This window comes from Lampris incognitus, chromosome 5 (assembly GCF_029633865.1).
Source record: "Lampris incognitus isolate fLamInc1 chromosome 5, fLamInc1.hap2, whole genome shotgun sequence".
NCBI lineage: Eukaryota > Metazoa > Chordata > Actinopteri > Lampriformes > Lampridae > Lampris > Lampris incognitus.
The window spans coordinates 67,391,327-67,414,380 of NC_079215.1; the positions used below are offsets into that span (position 1 = coordinate 67,391,327).

At 44.8% G+C, this 23,054-nt stretch overlaps 1 protein-coding gene across 1 annotated transcript in view; it reads left to right on the forward strand.

Annotated features, from left to right (window-relative positions):
• The window catches only part of ncapd3 (non-SMC condensin II complex, subunit D3), a 53,171-nt gene extending 34,231 nt beyond the window's left edge, over positions 1 to 18,940 (forward strand). Inside the window, exons 25-35 of the mRNA XM_056280743.1 lie at positions 612 to 749; positions 3,970 to 4,103; positions 4,484 to 4,692; positions 5,363 to 5,473; positions 6,851 to 7,018; positions 7,871 to 7,983; positions 10,766 to 10,872; positions 12,550 to 12,597; positions 14,444 to 14,506; positions 15,820 to 15,868; positions 18,699 to 18,940. Coding sequence (XP_056136718.1) covers positions 612 to 749; positions 3,970 to 4,103; positions 4,484 to 4,692; positions 5,363 to 5,473; positions 6,851 to 7,018; positions 7,871 to 7,983; positions 10,766 to 10,872; positions 12,550 to 12,597; positions 14,444 to 14,506; positions 15,820 to 15,868; positions 18,699 to 18,774 — 1,216 coding nt within the window. The 3' untranslated portion in view covers positions 18,775 to 18,940. The remainder of the gene's footprint in view (positions 1 to 611; positions 750 to 3,969; positions 4,104 to 4,483; positions 4,693 to 5,362; positions 5,474 to 6,850; positions 7,019 to 7,870; positions 7,984 to 10,765; positions 10,873 to 12,549; positions 12,598 to 14,443; positions 14,507 to 15,819; positions 15,869 to 18,698) is intronic.
• Positions 18,941 to 23,054: the final 4,114 nt, after the last annotated feature.

A 23,054-nucleotide genomic window follows, 5' to 3' on the forward strand; every position in this document is an offset into this window, starting at 1 on the left:
TATGGTATTCTTTCTTTCTACTTCTTTCCTTCCATTGTACAAGCTTAGAAAGAGTTTTAAATAAAGATAGTAATGATTTTTATTATAAAAAAAATTAATAAAGCTTAAAAGAAGGCCTGGAAATATTTGTCTAGGACTTATTTCATTCAGTAATACTGGCAAAGGTTCTCAGCATTTACTATACCCATGGAATTACTACACCAACCACCTACTTACATGTTGTGAACCACTAGTTGGAAAATGGGTGTAAAAATCCACAAAAACTTTTATTCAATAAAGAAATCTCATGAGGGCTTCATCACTAAGCATCCTGGTTTTCTTCATGTTTGTGTTACCTAGAGACAATATTATTTGTTTTCATCTGTGTATTTTTGTCAGGAGTCTGAATCATTTTTGTGTCATATTTGTGTACCTTGAGTGTTGGCTGAAATCCTCTTAATGTTTGTGATTAAAAGGATGGCTCGGTATTTTGGTGAATCACATATGAACCTATTTCCTAGTGATACAGGTTTATACATGATGGCTGAAGATGGCCCCTCTCACCGCCTCACTGCTAAATGTTTTTTGGGTAGTCTTCATACGTGTACCTCAATATCTGTTTCCTGTTCCAGTCTGTGTGAGTACTGCCTGGTCCACCTGCTGCTGAAGAAGAACCCGACCATGTTCAGCCAGCACTTCATCGAGTGCATCTTCTACTTCAACTCTTACCGCAAACACAAAGCCTACAACCGATTCCCTCAGACAGACAGGTGAGATGCTGAGGAATGCTGAGTTTTTCACGTCCAGTTCACTTTTTATTCACTTTAAAATGTCCTAACCAGAGTCGTCAACGTTGTCCTGTTGGCTTTTTCCACTTCATTTTAAAATTGTCCAACATCAAGCACACCTTTTGTTAAAATCGGACCAAAAATGGAGAAATTACAAAAAAGCATTACGACTTCCAAATGATGTAGATTTGAAAGACTCCTTAGCTTGTTTTCATATGAGATGTTTTTGTTCAGCGGCACAGTGGCGCAGTGGTTAGCACGGGGGCCTCACAGCAAGAAGGTCCTGGGTTCGAGCCCCGGGGTAGTCCAACCTTGGGGGTCATCCCGGGTCATCCTCTGTGTGGCGTTTGCATGTTCTCCCCATGTCTGCGTGAGTTTCCTCCGGGTGCTCCGGTTTCCTCCCACAGTCCAAAGACATGTAGGTCAGGTGACTCGGCCGTACTAAATTGTCCCTAGGTGTGAATGTGTGTGCATGTTGGCCATGTGATGGCCTGGCGGCCTATCCAGAGTGTCTTCCCGCCTGCCGCCCAATGACTGCTGGGATAGGCTCTAGCATCCCCGCGACCCTGAGAGCGGGATAAGTGGTTGGGATAATGGATTGATGGATGTTTTTGTTCACCAAGGAGCTTGTTCACTTAACTTTATTTTAATATGCGCATGAAGTACAGATAACAGCAGTTATCTGTCCCCAGCATATGAACCACTTTGTGTATTGGACTCCAGATGGAGCGTTCACACTGGAAATCTGTGCAGGCAAGCTAATGTATTAATCCATGTGCTGAGCCACTGCACCAGCCTGTCAGTAGTTCCTATAGAGGACTTCAGGCTATGCCGTCATCAGTCTAGTGTTCCATCTTAAAAGTAGAGCCCGGCCGACTTCCGACATGGCGCAGGAGCAAACGGCAGCATGAAACGGAGACTCCCAGACAGTCTTACTCCCCCCACGAAAAAGACACTGGATAATCAGGTAGAAAAGTTGATATTGTAGCATGAAAGGGGAAAACAAAAGACGGACCAGAGGAAAACCGCTAGAAAACCTAAGAAAAGACAATAAATCACTGACGGAAAATGAGGACACAGCAAATAGCACTAACACGCTAGCTGAACACAAAGCTATGGAAGCGATCCAAGCTAACACCATTGCCGAGATACAGGCGGTCCATTTGGATGTGAAGAAAGAATTCAGCTAAACAATTGGAGCACTGAAGAGTGAGCTGGTGGACTTCTGAGGAGAAATAAGTCAGAAAATAAATGGTATTGTTTCTGAGTTAAAAAGAAATAACAGAAAGAGTTGCGGGGACAGAGCAGAGAGTGCCCGATGTGGAGGAGTGGAGCACCGATGTCAAGGAGATGCTTTCCTACACACTTGCATTTCAAAAATCCATCCAATTCCAACTGACGGACCTGGAGGTGCATTTGCACAAAAATAACATTCACGGTCTCCCGAGGGGGCTGAGACCCAGTTCAAGTATTACAGAAAAAATGTTGTATTTGACAGTTTAACGGGGCGGAAAAAGTATTTTTTCAAAGGAGCTGTTATTTTAGGCTGCCATTCTGGGTGATGACATCACTGGAACCCCCCAGCATAGTTTTCAGTCCAGATTAATTTCTGATTAATTTCTGTGGCTTTAGAGTCAAGTTTACTGGAGAGGGCTTGATTACCGGTTCTTATCTATTGAAGGATAAGTGAGTCTCCTCCACTCAAGTGTTGCTGCGCCGCCAACATTATGCAACTTCTTGGTCACCAGTCCTGGGGCCTCATTCATCAAACGTTCGTAAGCACAAATTTGTTTCTACACACCCATGGCTTTTTTTTAGCTCTCAGAATTGCCTGACAGCCAGTGGCAAGGCCTGATGGTTATTTGTAATTCCTTCCCCCTAACATCTGTTGTCTACCTCTTGCAACGAGCCATCACCCAGGCTTGCAGAGACATCAGTTTTAACCAACTGGTGTCTAAATTCAGGGGTTACCAGGTTCTACACTGACCTCTCAGACAAACCTCAGGGCTGAGAAATTCCATGGGTGTGTAAGAACAAATTTCTTACCTATGAACGACTGATGAATAAGGCCCCTGGTAACAGTTTTCTCTGCAGATGTCATGGTTTGCTCACTAGCTGACTTTAGCTGTTTGCTGCCGGGTCTCAAAGGCATGCTGTCCGACCGAATTAGAAGTGGGTTTGTGTGTTTATAATGGTTTTAAAATGAATTTGTGGGGAGAGCCCCTGGGCTAGCGTCTATCTAGCTTCGCTGCATCACATTACCCCCATGTTAATTACACTTTAATATCGCTATTTAAGAAAGCAGCCTTCTGAGTACCTTTGAATGGTCACATCGGTGCACAATCCACATAGAAAAGGCCCATTTTCATTCCAGCTCAAAAATTTGTTATCTCAGCCACAATATCAGTAATTGGTGAATTTTCCCCTCTAAAATCGGTATCGGTCTCTATGTCAAAAATCCCACATCAGTCAGGCTCTACTTAAAGGCAGCATCATTTACTAAACATTTACTTTATGATAATAATGATACATTTATATAGCGCTTTATCTTGACAACGAACGCTTCACAGTGAAGGGGGGAAACTCAGCTCAACTACCACCAATGTGTAGCACCACTTGGGTGATGCACGGCAGCCATTTTGCACCAGAACACTCACCACAAATCAGATAGATTGAGGAGGAGAGGGAAGAATCATTGAGATTTCATGGGGGAATGATTAGGTGGCCAGATGGAGAGAGCCAGGTTGGGAATTTTGCCAGAACACCGGGGACCCCCTACTCTTTGGAATAAATGCCATGGGATCTTTAATGACCACAGTGAGTCAGGACCTCAGTTTAACGTCTCATCCGAAGGACGGCATCTCCTACAGTAGTACAGTACAGTTTCCCTGTCACTGCGCTGGGGCGTTGGGATTTTTTTTATTAGGCCAGTGGTAAGACTGCCCCCTACTCACCCACCAAGACCACTTCCAGCAACAACTCAGTTTTCCCGGTTGGTCTCCCATCCAAGTACTAGTCAAGCCCATACCTGCTTAGCTTCCATCATTCAGCAGAACTAGGGTACGTGTTGATATGACTGCCAGCATCCATACGAGCTGTTCCCCCAGCAGAAGGCTGAGGGAACAGCTAATTGCTAGCTTGAAAAAAAAACTACTATTCCTGCTATCAAAGTAAAGAATTTTCTCAATTTTTTTTCCCCCAGGAAAAAGACCCAGTTCTCCCTGAAGGGAGCCCAGAACCGTCAGAAGCGCTTTCGAATCTACCAGTTCCTCCTGGAGCATTTTACCGATGCCCAGCGCTTCAGTGTCACCAGCAAGATAAACCAGACTGTCCTGGGTAGGCATCTGGTTGGGTTGGGTTGGGTTGGGTCGTGGGGGTTCAGTGCAGGGCAGATAATATGTAGACCCTCCAGTAGTCCCCAGTTGTGTTTTCATCTAGCTATTCAGTGCAAATTTTGAAAATGAGAGTAAGGAAAACTGAATGGAAATGTTAAGGCGTACAAAAAGTAATCCTGATTACTTCAGAAAATGTGTTTTGACACTCTTCAGGTGTAAACAGCTGTTGTAAAAGACGTTATGAAGGAGAGCGTGATGGGTGTCCTTCTCCGTGGTTCTGTTTGTATTTGATGACATCATAGTCTGGGAGGTTGTTCAGTTGTTTAACTTAAGTCAAAGTAACCTAATTTTTCCCCCTTTCCTCACACACACAACACACAGCATGTTTCGCTGATAAAGAACTCCCCCTGGACCCGGATGGCGCCAACATTCTGGCTGAAACGTTTGGCATCCTGAGCCTGACAGAGATGAAGCTTCAGGTCATGTCTTCTCCAGAGGTCAGCGCCTCAGGCGAGGAGCCTGAGGAGGAGAACATGGCCGCCATGGCCAAGGCAGTCCTCCAGGCCACGCACAAGAAAGTTGTGTCACAGGTGATGAAAGCAGTCATTTGCAATTTGGTTTTTGATTTTGATTAAAAAAAAAAACTTCTTCATAGTAGTTTCCATCTGTGGAATTATTCAGAACAGAAAGTGACATCACAAGAGTGCCACCAACGTGTGTGGGTGCTACTTTTTTATTGCATTATTTAAAGTTACAGCCCTGAAGATTATTATTTTTAATGTAAGTGCTGATGCTCATGGTGATCCTGGTAATCACAGTGCTGTTTGACCACTAAATCCCAGAGATCTATCCCACACAGGGAGGTCAGAGGATGTGGTTTGATGATCTTGGCCAGGGGGTCAAAATGGCTCATCTCTCCAAAGTTACCTAAAGTTGCTTTAAATCCAAATAAATCTTAGATATTTGTAGCAGGTGTCGATATCTTTCACTGAAAACAGCCAAGATGTTTTCAGCGCTTTACTTATTTATGCCGGTTGGCTAAGAACAAACTCTTACAGACTCTTAGACTCTTTCTAACTTGGTGATGAAGATTTTGTTTCCAGGAAGTAGAGCCAGAGCAAAGTATCTCTCAACCTCATCTCGGACTGTAATGTCCCAAATATCAAACAAAATGAGTGTTGCTGCCATGTGGGCTGATGTCAGTAGGGAGCACGCGTACCTTCTCAAACCTCACCAGTGGTTTGCTTTTGTCCTCCACAGGTCCAGAAGAAGGCCTTCATAGAGAACACCATCCCTATCATCATCAGTCTGAAGACCATGCTGGAGCAGAACCACTCACCTGTCCTCCGAGACCTCATGGCCTATCTCCAGGTAACAAGGAAAGAGGGACTGATAGATAGACAGATAAATGGATGGAAGGAGGTAGGAAGAGTTGGTGTGGCTTGGATGTCAGTCAAAGGAGTGGATCATCAAATATCAACAGAACCAATCCGCTGGTCTGGCTTCTGCCTTTTTTAATGGCGAAATCTGACTCAATTCCTTTGTTCTAATCACTACCACTCAGTAACAACTACTGATATTTACTATTCATATTATATTTACTAGTCATATTATGGTATTTACTAGTCATATTATATTTACTAGTCATATGATATTTACTATTCATATTATATTTGCTAGTCATATTATGATGTTTACTATTTATATTATATTTACTAGTCATTATAATATTTACTATATATATTATATTTACTAGTCATTATAATATTTACTCGTCATATTATATTTACTAGTCATATTATGATATTTAGTAGTCATATTTACTAGTCATATGATGATATTTACTGGTCATATTATGGTATTTACTATTCATATTATATTTACTAGTCATATTATGGTATTTACTATTCATATTATATTTACTAGTCATATTATGATATTTACTAGTCATTATGATATTTACTAGTCATATTATGGTATTTACTATTCATATTATATTTACTAGTCATATTATGATATTTACTAGTCATATTATGATATGACTCGGTCATATTGTGAGAGTTACAAGTCATGTAATTTGCTAGTCATAATGGGAAATTTACTAGTTACTATATTTACTAGTCATATTGTCATAATATGACACTAGTCCTATTGTGGTATTTACCGATCATGTGACACTAGTCTTAATTACTACTCTTGGTCGGCACGGTGGTGCAGTGGTTAGCGCGGTTGCCTCACAACAAGAAGGTCCTGGGTTCGAGCCCCGGGGTAGTCCAACCTTGGGGGTCGTACTCTGTGTGGAGTTTGCATGTTCTCCCCGTGTCTGTGTGGGTTTCCTCCGGGTGCTCCAGTTTCCTCCCACAGTCCAAAGACATGTAGGTCAGGTGAATCGGCTGTACTAAATTGTCCCTAGGTGTGTGTGTGTGTGTGAGTGTGAGTGTGAGTGTGTTGGCCCTGTGATGGTCTGTCCAGGGTGTCTCCCTGCCTGCCGGCCAATGACTGCTGGGATAGGCTCCAGCATCCCGTGACCCTGAGAGCAGGATAAGTGGTTTGGATAATGGCTGGATGGATGACACTAGTCTTCATATAATATTTACTAGTAATTTAATCATATTTGCTATATAATCTGTTATTATGCTTCAGAAAAACACAAATATAATATATAAAACCTCTAAGTGACAATACTAATGAGAACTAACAACAGCTGTTTTCGTAACAATGACTATTTAAACTCTGTGTGGGCATCAGGTGACCATGCAAGACTACCGCAGTGAGGTGAAGGAGTTTTTCGCCGGGGACGAGCAGCTGGCAGCAGAGCTGGAGTACAACCTGAAGATGTTTGAGCAGGAGCGAGAGATGGAGCAGCAGATGACCGGCCTCTCTGTAGTAGGACAGACCAACCACAGAAACCCGTCGGTGAGTACGATGGGGACACGATTTACTGTATGACATCACTGGCCATACGTTATCACATCTGCCACCTAGTAAAGCCATTTATTACAAGTCGAATGCTCCTAAAATTGCACATATTTGCGTTAAAATGAGTTTTAGATCAATTGCACAAAAAACCTATGGTAAGATCTACCTAAAACGACCATGAGCAGTCAAAATGACCGCAGGTCACTTGTGTGTGATGGTGCGCGTCATGTCAGTATTTATGACGTGTGTTGGTCGCGTCACTTCCTTCGTGAAGTTCATTGCTCTGTCCTAGAAACACACTAGCATCCTCCAGTGCAGAGAAATAGTCTAAACTTGATGTGTGATTATGTCCAACATGTCTGGTTACAGACGCACCATGACTACCACTGAGGTGTTGCAGTATTTACAGGCGTTGGACAGCGGCCATTTTAAATAGTTTGAAAAATAGTATTAAAGTTGTTAAAATGTTAAATTTGGTGTCAGCTAGTTTCGTAACAGACACACTAACATATGTAATGCATTAATATCTCAACTGGGTAGTTATCTTGACAGCATGGCGGTCATTTTGACGGCCCATGGTCATTTTAGGTCGGAGTGGAATCGCGGTGGTTCTGGTGTAACCTTTGCAGTTTAATTATCATAACACTTTGTAGAAACTCAGTTCGATCTCACATCACCTAAAGTCACTCAAACATATATGCAAAATGTCGCTGGAATCTTCTTTATCATGTTTATTTAAGCTGATGTGGTTCATATCATTTCCTAACAATCTGCTGGGCTTTTATCGCCTTACCACAAGGGGGCATTATAATGATTCTCCCGCCATTCTCCTTTGGGTGTCTTCTGCAGGTTTCTGTCCAGGGCTCTCCTGCTGTATCCAACCAAGTCCGGCTGCTGGCCGGCTTCGCCACACCTCAACCCCCCCGACCCCTGCTGCCCCCCCGCATGACCCTGACAGACAGGTACACTTCCCGTGGACTCTCACCACTCTACATGTTATTATCGCTTTACAGATAACACTACTGTTTTACTAGACTGGTATCTAACGCCACTCGGTCAGAGTCAACAAATATTTTGTTGGTTGGGTTTGTTTCACAAACACCAGTTACACTTTCACTGAAAACCAAACCAAAATGAGGAAATAAGGGCACTAGAGCAATGCATCATGGGTTCACAGAGGGGTATTTTGATTGCTTTGATTTGCTTTTTAATGATGCTATGGAAGTCAGCTTTTGAGGGTGGGTGATTCTGACCATGAACCCCTGGTGGATGATTTTTGCGTTGATGTGACGTGTCGGTCCTTTATTTGTGTTACAAAAACAAAAGCTACAGATTTCAGCATGACTGCATATAAGTATCAGCCAACTGGAAGTGAAACTGCTGACACGCTGACTTAGTGGACAGATACAAGTATCTGTGCACACTACTTGATAACAAGCTGTCTTGGTGCTGCTCAATAACCCAGTAAGAAAAACCACACAAGGTTGAATCAGTTCATCTGGACACACCGTTTACTGACGGATATGTTTCGCCATCATCTAAGTGACCTCTTCAGTCTCAGCTGACTGCAGGTGTCCCCACCCTTATAAACAATACAGTGTCCTCACCTGACTGCAGGTGTCCCCACCCTTATAAACAATACAGTGTCCTCACCTGACTGCAGGTGTCCCCACCCTTATAAACAATAGTGTCCTCACCTGACTGCAGGTATCCCACCCTTATAAAAAATACAGTGTCCTCACCTGACTGCAGGTATCCCACCCTTATAAACAATACAGTGGCATAATGACCCAGACCAGCGACCAGTTTCATATGCAAATATGGTGTGACCATTAACCAGAGTTTCGATGGTCGTTTACTGTTCACAGAGGATTTGGGAATAGTTACATTCACAGCTTTGTAAGATGGCGACAGACGTACTCTTAGCTACATCCTGAGATTTAATTTTAACCCAGGTGTCGTCCACAAATCTGAACCAATGGCTAGGTGGTGTCCCTGAATAGGACATCAGAGCCTCTTTTCCACTTCCTCCATATACAAGTTGGCCACTACAGGTGAGACTGGAGAACCCATAGCACACCCATGCCTCTGCCTGTAGTACTGCCCCCTGTATGTGAAGTACGTGGACTGAAGACAGAGCTTCAGGAGCAGGCACACTTGGTCAGTGTTAAGGGTGGTCCTTTTGCTAAGGGTGGGGTCGTTTTGTAATTTCATATGGACTACCGCCACTGCTTCATCAACAGAAGCATGCATGAAGAGAGATTTATCATCATAAGAGACCATTGTTTCATCCTCTCCATAATGATGTCCCTCACCTTATCCACAACATCCATAGTGTTGTGAATGTGGTGTTCATTACTGCCTCCCAACGGGTTCAGAACAGATGCAGAAACTTGGAGAGGTTACAGGTCACTGACTTAATCATACTAACAATAGGCCGTAGTGGCACATCCTGTTTATGTGTCTCAGGTAACCCATACAGACTAGGTGTAGCGCCCCCTGGGTATAATCTGTGGTACAGCATTCTGTCAATCGCATTATCCGGTTCTAACAGCTTCAGACAATCTGTCACCTTTTTCTTCTGACCATTGATTTCAGTTGTTATGCATCTGTCGCCATCTTACAATGCTGGGATTGCAAACATTCCCCAATCCTCTGTGACTAGTACACATGGCCGTGGTAGCTCTAGTTAATGGTCACGCCATATTTGCATATGAAACTGGTCACTGGTTTGGGTCGTTGTGCCACTGTATTGTTTATAAAGGTGGTGGTACCTGCAGTCAGTTGAGACCGAAGAGGTCACTTATGCCCCTTTTCCACCCCATGGTACCGGCTCGACCCGATGCGACTCGACTCGCAGGGTATCATTTTCCATCACCGTAACAGGACCCCCTCAGTGTAGCTGGTCTGCATTGATTTTGGTACCCGCTCCTGTTTTTTTGGAGCCTCGACAAAGATGGTGCCAGAAAAGTGGTAACAGTTACCAAAATGCCGGTACTTTCCAGTGATGGAAAATTAAAAAGTCCAGTCGAGTTGAGCCAGTACCTTGCAGTGGCAAAGGGGCAATAGATGAGTGATGAAACGTATGTCAATAAACATATCCAGATGAACTGACTACGTTTACATGATGTTAGAAATAGTGGATTTATTGTGTTAGTCCGACTAAAACTGGACTTTTAAATACACGTACTAAATCACATTTCTGGAAGCGGGACTAACATCCTAGATGATGCGGTTGGGGATGGATTTACTCTGGCATGTATATGCTTCAGTCGGCCCCTAACTGGCCTAGGCGTTCTGCACATGAGCCATAGTTCCCGCGGTGGTCTTTCATCCAGTAGCAACCAGCTGAAAGGGGGCATATCGCCACTTACTGTACCGGGCTCAGACATACTTCCATCAATAAATCGATTCTCCCTGGTTCTTGTGTACTGGGACAACACAGTAGTCCAATTCCGTGGCCTAACTGAGATGTTACCGTAGCTCCACTTAACTGTGCATGTGAACGCAGTCAGTGATTCAACCTTCTTTGACTGATAAGCTGTTTGAAACACAGAGCAGATGCTGTCTCAAGTTTCTTTGAATCCGTTTAAACCTTTTGTATTGTGGCCTTGTATGGCAACCTTTACCTGTGTGGCCACGCACAAAACAGGGGGGTAGGGGCAAAGTAGTAGGGCCAATGGGGGAGGGGATTGGGATTGAACCTTAATTTACTTTTCGTTCACTCTTCTCCACCCCCTCCAGGAGACGTGTTGCCTCTCCGGCTTCATCTCGTGTTAAACCTCGGCTGGGGGAACAAAGCAAGCAGACTGGCGCTATCTACGAGCCGTCCATTGCCATGGAAGAAACAGGTACCCCGTCATTCGTCTCACTACCAGAGAAGGAGAGCCACATTTCAGGGAGATTCTGGTGCTGGATCAGTAAGCGTCAGACAGACCTGTCAACAGAAGTTCAGGGGTCACAGCCTCTGAACCCAGACCAGAAATGGGACACGTCATGGTGGTTTCATGTGTACAGCTGTGTTGATAACATTTCCTACTGATAACTGGTGGTGTTGCTCTTCACCACTACACACAGTTCATAACATTTCCTACTGATAACTGGTGATGTCGCTCTTCACCACTACACACAGTTCAGAACATTTCCTACTGATAACTGGTGGTGTCTGTCTTCACCACTACACACAGTTCATAACATTTCCTACTGATAACTGGTGGTGTCGCTCTTCACCACTACACACAGTTCATAATATTTCCTACTGATAACTGGTGGTGTCTGTCTTCACCACTACACACAGTTCATAACATTTCCTACTGATAACTGGTGGTGTCTGTCTTCACCACTACACACAGTTCATAACATTTCCTACTGATAACTGGTGGTGTCGCTGTTCACCACTACACACAGGTCACATGTGATACAGCTGAACTGGCAGCATTGTTCTGGAACTGGTGTCAGCTGCAGTTAACGCTTAACAGGCCATGTTGAGGACTTAGACCTGCACACAGGGACATGCTACTTCAAATGAGACCAGATGTCTGTAGAATCTTGTGCCAGTTGAGTCTTATTTGGACTCATGTTTCTGTTCAGTCCTTGCTCAGTCATCTGATAGGTGGTTTATTGGTTAGTATGTGTTCAACAAGGAAACAGTTCATCAGCAGTGGAGCCGATGTTAAATCTGCAGACTGTATCTCCGCTGACTCGTCACATCTGGTCTTACCTACTACATGTCTCATATCACCGTCACATCTGGTCTTACCTACTACATGTCTCATATCAACATCATGAATCAGCTTCTCTATAGTAAGGTAGTGTGCTCTGGCCTACCAAGCAAAAACTCCCAAACTCACAAGAGGCCTAAAATTTGCTTGTTAATTTGAGCACATGTCAATTAAGAAAAATCCCCCCTGGGACGTCCGGGTAGCGTAGCGGTCTATTCCATTGCCTACCAACATGGGGATCGCTGGTTCGAATCCCCGTGTTACCTCCGGCTTGGTCGGGCGTCCCTACAGACATGATTGGCCGTGTCTGCGGGTGGGAAGCCGGATGTGGGTATGTGTCCTGGTTGCTGCACTAGCACCTCCTCTGGTCGGTCGGGGCGCCTGTTCAGGGGGGAGGGGATAGCGTGATCCTCCCACGTGCTACGTCCCCCCGGTGAAACTCCTCACTGTCAGGTGAAAAGAAGCGGCTGGTGACTCCGCATGTATCGAAGGAGACATGTGGTAGTCTGCAGCCCTCCCCAGATCGGCAGAGGGGGTGGAGCAGAGACCGGGACGGCTCAGAAAACAGGGTAATTGGGCAAGTACAATTGGGGAGAAAAAAAGGGGGGGGGGGTCCAAAAAGAAAAATCACCCCTAGACAAGGGTCAGTCCCAGGATCATGACTGATAGTCCAAGATCCAGGGTGTTGTGGTGATGTGGTTTTCTTTAGCTGTTGCTGGTAAGAGCTGTAAACTCAGACTGGATGTGTACTGAACTGAATAAGGTCTGGTCAAGTCTAGTCATGTGTTTGTGTTCATGTCATTCCAGTCATCACGAAAGGAACGGTGGAAAACCGAGCCATCAGTACGCCTGTCGGTATGTAAAATAATAATAATAATTAATAAATCAATCTTATATGGCGCTTTTCTAACACTCACAGTGGCTTTATAAGAAATGGGGTGAAACAAGACAACAGACAAACATAGCACAGACACACAGGGGTGGATGGGAAGGGGGGCTACGAGAGGGAGAAGTGGCAGCCACACACGACGCCAGCAGTACTCTCCCACTCAAACACACACAAACGGGCAAGAAAAACAAAACACAACCATGTGGCACGAGTCCTGCCAACTCACTAACTTCACTTCTCCAACACTGAGGAAGTATTCACCACGCTGGGTATTCTTCCTCTTCTGCATGTTTTTTTGTTTACTTCTGCTCTCCCCTCCCACTTCCCCAAATACACATAAGCTACCTGCCAGCATGCACACCCCAATGCACAGCATGCACACCCTAGTGTCACATGGACCACACACAAGTGCTTAGTAGAACTAGACCTGCCGACAGAAATCACACCAGTTTCTAAGATGAGGAAGACGATCTGATGAACAAGGAGGAAGAAGTTTCTAAGATGAGGAAGACCATCTGATGAACAAGGAGGAAGAAGTTTGTAAGATGAGGAAGACTGTCTGATGAACAAGGAGGAAGAAGGTCTGGGAGAGCAAACTTCAATATCCCCTTTCAGAAGAAATTCCCCGTGTCAATAAATAAGTGCGAAAAAGAGAGAAGTAAGAAATAATCAGGAACACTTTATTTGTCATTTCACTTCATGCACTTGTGCTCATGAAATTAAACGAAACGCCGTTTCCCCAGCTCACAGCAGTACAACACAAAGACATAAACACATCCAAAAACCACAAGAACACACATACCCAAACTAACACACATACCCAAACTAAACAAAATCGCTGCCAAGGGAACGAGCGCCAGCCAGGATGACTGTCAGAACCGCCAGTCTGCATGGGCTAGCAGTTAGCTTAGCCCGCCCCGCTTCTGCGTCCTGTCAGACTGCCCTCGGCGTTTCCTCCTCGGGCGCAGCTCCAGGCAGGGGCCGTGGTCCCCGGGTCCACCGGACGAAGCAGACCAGGCTCTCCCTGCTGATCCAGCGCCAGCTCTCCCAGCCAGACACCCTCGACACACTTCCCCGCACTCCTCACGAAGACACCAAAAACACCACAGTCAACGCCAGGTGAGGCCGCCGCCAGGCCGCCCTCGCTGTTATCGGAACTGCCGGTCTGCATGGGCTAGCAGTTAGCTTAGCCTGCTCCACTCACCCAGCCGATCCAGCGCCAGCTCTCCCAGCCATCAAACAAAGACAATACGTAGATGTGGACAAAGACACTGCATGGACGGCGCTGGGTTAGGCCACCCCAAATGTGAATTCACGCCGCCATCTTCCCACACCGGAAGCAGAAGAGAGCGGAATAAGAGCATGAGCATATTAGAGCACCTGGATGGTTAGAATTGATATTAGATTATGTTTCCACACCCAGATTAGTATCTGTTACACATGGTGTAACTGCCCCCCCACCCCCCAACTGAAGTAGATAGAACAGTAGAACCTCAACTGTGTGTTCAGATGTGATATCCTGACCTGTTTAAACTCAAAAAACGACATTTGTAGTTTCAGTTTGTCTGGTCTACCAGACATTGTTTGAAGGCCCTGTTCCATCTGGAACGGTCCAGTCGATGGACTGTTGAAATCTTGAATCATTCCTAATGATAGAACCCCGAGATGTCCTCTTCTCTAACCAGTCACTCCCTCATCTCTGTCTGCTCTGTTTTCAATGACTGTTAAGACCAAAACCAAACACTCACATTCATCTGTCTGCTCTGTTTCTTGTTTCTTGTCCTCGACAACTTTTTGACCCCGTGACCCCAGATATGGAATTCAATCTCACTTTCGGCGGTGGAGTGAGTGCCATCTACAGCGACCAGTGGAGAAGTAAGCTCTTTGAACTGCAGTTTTATTTCATTATATTTTTATGTTCAATATTTGGGGGGTTTTTTGGGCAGCAGGTTGCTGTGGTGAGTAAAGCTGAGTGGAAATGTCCGGACTCCACCACACTTGCAGACCCTCAGACTTGGCGGGCGCGTCTCCAGGACGTCTGCGAGTGCCGAGGGCTGTCCAAATCCACAATTCATCCAGTCCACAAGGGGCCTCAAGCGCACTTTCTGCAGCCTTACAGAGAGTCCGCTTGGGGTGTGGACGTCACTGGATTTCACTGACTTAATTACCCACAGTTCAGTGCATTGTTGTGGTTTTTCCAATTGCCGGACTAAAAACTACTACACAAAAGAAGTACACAACTTAGTTGCACATGTTTCATTGTGCATATCACAAGAAAGTTTAAGAGCTATTTCTGTAGAATTACATCTTGTTTTATTGTAGATTCTTCCAGAAGAATTCTCAATGAAATGACACTAACTGGTCTTGTGTCGAGTGAGCAAGCCAAAAAGAAATGGGAGGGGGCAACCGGGTGGCGTAGCAGTCTATTCTGTCTGCGGGTGTCTGCGGGTGGGAAACCGGATGTGGGTATATATCCTGGTAGCTGCACTAGCGCCTCCTCTGGTCAGTCGGGTGCCTGTTTGGGGGGGGGGACTGGGGGGAATAGCGTGATCCTCCCACGTGCTACGTCCCCCTGGTGAAACTCCTTTCAGGTGAAAAGAGGCGGCTGGTGACTCCACATGTATGGGTGGAGGCATGTGGTAGTCTGCAGCCCTCCCCGGATCGGCAGAGGGGGTGGAGCAGAGACCGGGACGGCTCGGAGAAGTGGGGTAATTGGCCAAGTACAATTGAGAGAAAAAGGGGGACAACCCCTAAAGTTTATTATCCATGCCCTCATGTAGCTCTGTCTGTTTGACAAAATGAATTCACTATGTTTGTACAGTTTTGTATTTCTGTATCAGGCCTCATCTCTGTATCAGGCCTCATCTCTGTATCAGGCCTCATCTCTGTATCAGGCCTCATCTCTGTATCTGGCCTCATCTCTGTATCAGGCCTCATCTCTGTATCAGGCCTCATCTCTTTATCAGGCCTCATCTCTGTATCTGGCCTCATCTCTGTATCAGGCCTCATCTCTGTATCAGGCCTCATCTCTGTATCAGGCCTCATCTCTGTATCAGGCCTCATCTCTTTGCCCTCCTGGAAAACACGATCAAGATATTTAATAGCTATTGCTTTTGATTTCTATTTCCTGTTCCTCTCACTTCCCGGGTCAGTGGTATTCTAATACCTGCTTCCTGTTTCTCTCATAGGTGCAGGTGACGACGGCAGTATTCTTCATCAGCTGTCCCAAGACCACCAGTAAGTACTACCCCCACCTCAGTCAGCCTCTGATCAAGACTGTTTAGACTGGTTATACTGGTTATTTGTAAGGATGGTGTCACGTGACCCGCAAGAGAACATGCTGGTGAATTTAACATTTTACTGGTTAGTTAGAAAACTCTGCTGGTAACTAGTCTTTAGTATGGGATTTTACTGGTTAGAAAATTCTACTGGTAACTAGTCTTTAGTATGGGATTTTACTGGTTAGAAAAAACTCTACTGGTAGCTAGTCTTTAGTATGGGATTTTACTGGTTAGTTAGAAAACTACTGGTAACTAGTCTTTAGTATGGGATTTTACTAGTTAGAAAACTCTACTGGTAACTAGTCTTTAGTATGGGATTTTACTGGTTAGAAAACTCTACTGGTAACTAGTCATTAGTATGGGATTTTACTGGTTAGAAAACTCTACTGGTAACTAGTCTTTAGTATGGGATTTTACTGGTTAGAAAACTCTACTGGTAGCTAGTCTTTAGTATGGGATTTTACTGGTTCGAAAACTACTGGTAACTAGTCGTTAGTATGGGATTTTACTGGTTAGAAAACTCTACTGGTAGCTAGTCATTAGTATGGGATTTTACTGGTTAGTTAGAAAACTACTGGTAGCTAGTCATTAGTATGGGATTTTACTGGTTAGTTAGAAAACTCTACTGGTAGCTAGTCATTAGTATGGGATTTTACTAGTTAGAAAACTCTACTGGTAACTAGTCTTTAGTATGGGATTTTACTAGTTAGAAAACTCTACTGGTAGCTAGTCTTTAGTATGGGATTTTACTGGTTAGAAAACTACTGGTAGCTAGTCTTTAGTATGGGATTTTACTGGTTAGAAAACTCTACTGGTAGCTAGTCTTTAGTATGGGATTTTACTGGTTCGAAAACTCTACTGGTAACTAGTCATTAGTGTGGGATTTTACTGGTTAGTTAGAGAACTCTACTGGTAGCTAGTCATTAGTATGGGATTTTACTGGTTAGTTAGAAAACTACTGGTAGCTAGTCATTAGTATGGGATTTTACTAGTTAGAAAACTCTACTGATAACTAGTCTTTAGTATGGGATTTTACTAGTTAGAAAACTCTACTGGTAGCTAGTCTTTAGTATGGGATTTTACTGGTTAGAAAACTACTGGTAACTAGTCTTTAGTATGGGATTTTACTGGTTAGAAATCTCTACTGGTAGCTAGTCATTAGTATGGGATTTTACTGGTTAGTTAGAAAACTACTGGTAGCTAGTCATTAGTATGGGATTTTACTGGTTAGTTAGAAAACTCTACTGGTAGCTAGTCATTAGTATGGGATTTTACTAGTTAGAAAACTCTACTGGTAACTAGTCTTTAGTATGGGATTTTACTAGTTAGAAAACTCTACTGGTAGCTAGTCTTTAGTATGGGATTTTACTGGTTAGAAAACTACTGGTAACTAGTCTTTAGTATGGGATTTTACTGGTTAGAAAACTCTACTGGTAGCTAGTCTTTAGTATGGGATTTTACTGGTTCGAAAACTCTACTGGTAACTAGTCATTAGTGTGGGATTTTACTGGTTAGTTAGAGAACTCTACTGGTAGCTAGTCATTAGTATGGGATTTTACTGGTTAGTTAGAAAACTACTGGTAGCTATTCATTAGTATGGGATTTTACTAGTTAGAAAACTCTACTGGTAGCTAGTCTTTAGTATGGGATTTTACTGGTTAGAAAACTACTGGTAACTAGTCTTTAGTATGGGATTTTACTGGTTAGAAATCTCTACTGGTAACTAGTCTTTAGTATGGGATTTTACTGGTTAGTTAGAAAACTACTGGTAGCTAGTCATTAGTATGGGATTTTACTGGTTAGTTAGAAAACTCTACTGGTAGCTAGTCATTAGTATGGGATTTTACTGGTTAGTTAGAAAACTCTACTGGTAACTAGTCTTTAGTATGGGATTTTACTAGTTAGAAAACTCTACTGGTAGCTAGTCTTTAGTATGGGATTTTACTAGTTAGAAAACTACTGGTAACTAGTCTTTAGTATGGGATTTTACTAGTTAGAAAACTCTACTGGTAACTAGTCATTAGTATGGAATTTTACTGGTTAGTTAGAGAACTCTACTGGTAGCTAGTCATTAGTATGGAATTTTACTGGTTAGTTAGAAAACTACTGGTAGCTAGTCATTAGTATGGGATTTTACTGGTTAGTTAGAAAACTCTACTGGTAGCTAGTCATTAGTATGGGATTTTACTGCTTAGTTAGAGAACTCTACTGGTAGCTAGTCATTAGTATGGGATTTTACTGCTTAGTTAGAGAACTCTACTGGTAGCTAGTCATTAGTATGGGATTTTACTGGTTAGTTAGAAAACTCTACTGGTAGCTAGTCTTTAGTATGGGATTTTACTGGTTAGTTAGAGAACTCTACTGGTAGCTAGTCATTAGTATGGGATTTTACTGGTTAGTTCGAAAACTACTGGTAGCTAGTCATTAGTATGGGATTTTACTGGTTAGTTAGAAAACTCTACTGGTAGCTAGTCATTAGTATGGGATTTTACTGGTTAGTTAGAGAACTCTACTGGTAGCTAGTCATTAGTGTGGGATTTTACTGGTTAGTTAGAGAACTCTACTGGTAGCTAGTCATTAGTATGGGATGATGCCTCATGAGACAGACTTATCTTCCAATTGATCACATTGATTCTCACTAGAGAGTCATGTGATCAACTCAGCGGATTGATCTGGATCACGAGGCTAAAGGTTCCCAGTTAATCTTTGAAAAACTGGTTGTGACTTAAGATGGTTTAGGTGAGTTTGTTGAGGTGTGGGTTTTGCTGATGATCTTTGTTTTCCAGAAAGCCAACACACAGACAGCAGTGGAACGTCCAGTCTCCTCTCCGCCACAAGAACACCAAACGGTTCTCATGTTGAACTCACGTCACTTCTTTGTCTTTCTACATCAGTATGTTTAAGAAGAAATGCATCACCAAAGTCTCGGTAGTTCTGTCGTGTTCCAATCAAATGTACATTTAAATACAATCCACTCTGTGCATAACAGGAAACTGGTATGAGCGCTGCAGTGGAAACCAGAAGTCAGTTGACTGCAGTTATGCACAGAGCCGGTTGAGGTTGACGCTTTTCCTTAGATTGCCCGAATGTTAAAGGTGTATTAAAAAATAAGGCGTTTTTTCATGAATTTTTGTTAATAAAAAGTCCATTTATTGTTATTTAAATGCTTCCTGGTTTCTTGTTCACTTCCTCTATATAGATTTTTTTTTTTTTTTTAAGATTACTTTTCTGGCATTCTCCACCCCCACTGGACAGCGACCATAGAGAGAGACCGGAAAGGCAAGGGAGAGCGAGGGGTTGACATGAAGGGCCCGGGCAGGACCCGAACCCAGGCCGCTGTGGCAAGGACCCAGCCCCACGTGGCACGCACTCCACCAGGCGAGCCACCGGGGCGGGGCGTCCCCTCTATATAGATGTTTGTCTAAAATAATCCCGACATCATCAGAGCTCTCACAGTTTGTGAACTTGCCTTTTCCCCACATTTAAGGAGGGGGGTTGTTTGTCTGCAGGGATATACACCGATGAGCCAAAACATTATGAACTCCTGCCTGATGTGCTGTTGGTCCTGCGTGTGTTGCCAGAACAGCATCAATCGACTGAGTCGTGGACTCGACAAGACTTGCAAAGGTGTCCTGCGGTATCTGACACCAAAACCTTAGCAGCAGATCCTTCAAGTCTGGGATATACCTGGTCTGCAACATGTTTAGATAGTTGGCACAGGTCAAACTGATGTCCTCATGAACGGCTGGACCCAGGGTTTCCCAGAAGTACGTTGCCCAGAGCATCACACTCACTCCACCGGCTTGTCGTCTTCCCACAGTGCATCCTGGTGCCATCATGTCAGAGACGCTCTGACCCAGTCTTCTGGCCATAACAATTTAGCCCTTGTCAGAAGTCGCTCAGGTCTTTACCCCTCATCCAACACACTGACTATGTGGACTGATTGTTCGCTTACTAGCTAATCTACCCAGATTTGGACACATGCCCTTGTTTGGAAATTATCGTTACTCGGTTAGACTGAGTGGTCATAATGGTTTGGCTCATGTTATGATATTTTCTCATGTGTTAGAGTAATGGAAGGATGGTCTCCTGTTTCTTAAGGTTAAAAATGTTCTGATATCATTGCAGGCCTCCCCGGTACCGAATTGTTTCCTGTTGTAGAGACGGGCAATATCTGAGACCCAGTCCTAAAGGACAGATCCATGGAGGGTTAAGGCCTCAGTAAAAACTGAACTAGCCCTGGTTGCCACCCTACCGTCTAAATGGTATCCAGTCCAGATGGCGCCACGGACGGTAGCCTCGGATCTGCAAATTACAAACATGGAGCACAAATATCCAGACTCCCTTCTCATTATCGTTGGGGATTTTAACAGAGCAAACCTCAGCCACAAACTACCAAAATACAGACAGCATGTTCAATGTCCCACCAGAGACAAAAACCCTCTGGATCATTGCTACACAATATTAAAGGACGCCTATCACTCTGTCCCCCGTGCAGCCCTGGACCTCTCTGATCACTGTCTGATTCATCTCATCCCAACCTACAGGCAGAAACTACCATCTGCAAAGCCTGTGGTTAAAACTGTGAGGAAATGGACCAGTGAGTCAAAACTAGAGCCTCGACTGCACAGACTGGAGTGTTTTTGAGGCTGCATCTACAGACCTGGACGAACTTACTGACACTGTGACATCTTACATCAGCTTTTGTGAGGACGTGTGTCCCCACCAAAACCTTCTGTAGCTTTAACAATAAGCCCTGGTTCACAGCAAAACTCAGGCAGCTTCGTCAGGTCAAACAGGAAGCCTACAGGAGTGGAGATAGGATCTGGTACAACCAAGCCAGAAATACACTCACAAAGCAGATCAGAGTGGCAAAAAAGTTGCTGCTCTGAAAAGTTGGAAAACAGGTTTTCTGCCAACGACCCATCATCAGTCTGGAGAGGTTTGAAAGGCATTACCAACTACAGGAGACCACCCCCCACACTGCAGGGAACCATCAACTGGCTGATGACCTAAATGGGTTTGACTGCAGGTTTGATAAGCACACTTTCACACCCCCTCACCCTCTCCAGCCACAACACTCAACCAACTGCACCCCCTGCCAGCCACTCTCCCCACCCACACTCAGGATCTGTGTTGAGGACATGTGCCAGCTCTTCCAGAGACAGAAGACCAGGAAGACACCGGGCCCAGATGGTGTGTCACTCTCCTGTCTTAAAGTCTGTGTTGACCAGCTGGGCCCCATTTTCACACTGATCTTCAACAGATCACTGGAGCTGTGAGAAGTCCTCTCCTGCTTCAAGAGCTCCACTATCATCCTGGTCCCCAAGAAACCCCGTATCATAGGATTAAATGACTACAGGCCCGTTGCCCTAACGTCTGTGGTCATGAAATCCTTCAAGAGACTGGTGTTGACCCACCTGAAAGACATCACAGGCCCCCTGCTCGACCCCCTGCAGTTTCTCTGCTGAGCAAACAGGTCAGTGGAGGATGCAGTCAACATGGGATGGCACTACATCTTCCAACACCTCGACTCCCCAGGACACATGCAAGGGTCCTGTTTGTGGACTTGAGCTCAGGTTCAACATCATCGTCCCAGATATCCTCCACTCCAAACTCACCCGGCTCACTGTGCCAGCCCCCGGGGGATTAAAAACAGACAAAGAGGAGGCAGCTGGGGAGGCTGCGGACAATCACATCCTGTCACACGGTATATCAACCACAGATGGTGCAGCAGTTTTACTGTGCGGGAGCGGCTGCACTTGCCAGATGTTGAACTGTGTCGGTAAGACCCTGTCATCTCACGAGGGAGTTCCCCCAGGTGTTTGTCACCGTTGTGTACATTCATCCCAAGTCCAACGTGGAAGTTGTGGCGGAAACCATCTTCAAAGTGGTGCGGTCACTTCAATCCATCTCTCCGGATGCCCCCAGTACTGTACTGGGAGACTTTAAGCACTGTAACTTGAAGAAAACATTGAACAGCTTTTATCAGTATGTCACCTGTCCTACGCGTCATAACAAAACTCTGGACCTGTGTCATGGCTCCATTAAGGGAGCGCACAAGTCGGAGACGGGCCCCGCCCTCGGGTCTTCCGATCACAATACGGTGCATCTTTTGCCTACAACTACAAGTCCTCCAACCCATACGACCACATAGGTCATTTATCCTCTAATACGACCCACAGGAGCGTTTCCTAAATTAGCGCCCCTACCGGCGGCAGGAGATATGCCACAGTGCGTTTTTGTGTTGTTTCGCCGTCTAGTATAGTAACCAAGATTGCTATTGGCAGCACGACCGCTAGAGGTCGCTTAACTTTAAAACGTAACTATAGGTCGTAATAAGCTGTTTGTACAAACGACCCATGGGGTCGTTTTTTTGGTGGAGGACCGTCTCGTTTATAAGACTGTGTTGAGGAGAGAGAACGTGCACATAAGGCAGGCGAAGGTCGGGATGCTGACTCCTCTCTCGCCCTGCAGGGGTGCTGCTGCACAGACTGGTCGGTGTTTACAGAATCCGCGGACAATATTGATGGGCTGACGGATGTTGTGTGTAGCTATATCTCCTTTTGTACAGACAGCGGGATTCCGACCCAGGCTGTCAAGAGTCCCCCTAACAACAAACCCCGGTGATACTGTAGTTAAGCAAACCAAGGAGGAGACCAGGTCAGAAATCCAAAAGGCCAAACCCGGGTGCAGAGATAAACCAGAAGCTGAGCTGAGCAGTAACAAGTTCAGGGTCGCCTGGAGCGGTGTGAAGTCTATGACTGGGTGTAAAGACAACGGCCACAGGAAGATTGCTCTGGCTGGTTTCTGACTTATGACTTATTTCACCATCAGAATACTGTATTCATCCCCGGGGGGAAACTGGGCAGATAAACTGAACGCATTAAAGAACAGCACCAGAGCTCCCCCAGCTTTCACCGCTGATACCCAGCGTGTGGAAATCCACTACAAAGCCACCACGTCTAGCAAATACCCGGGATCTGGTCGTTTCTGTGGCCAGGTTCTGAAAACCTGTGCTGAACACTTGTGTGGAGTCGCTCACACCGTTTACACACCATCCCTTCAGCAACAGAAGCGTTCCACAACTGGACCAGTTGCCAAGACCAGAACCCCTGTGATATGAAAGGACTTTGGGCCAG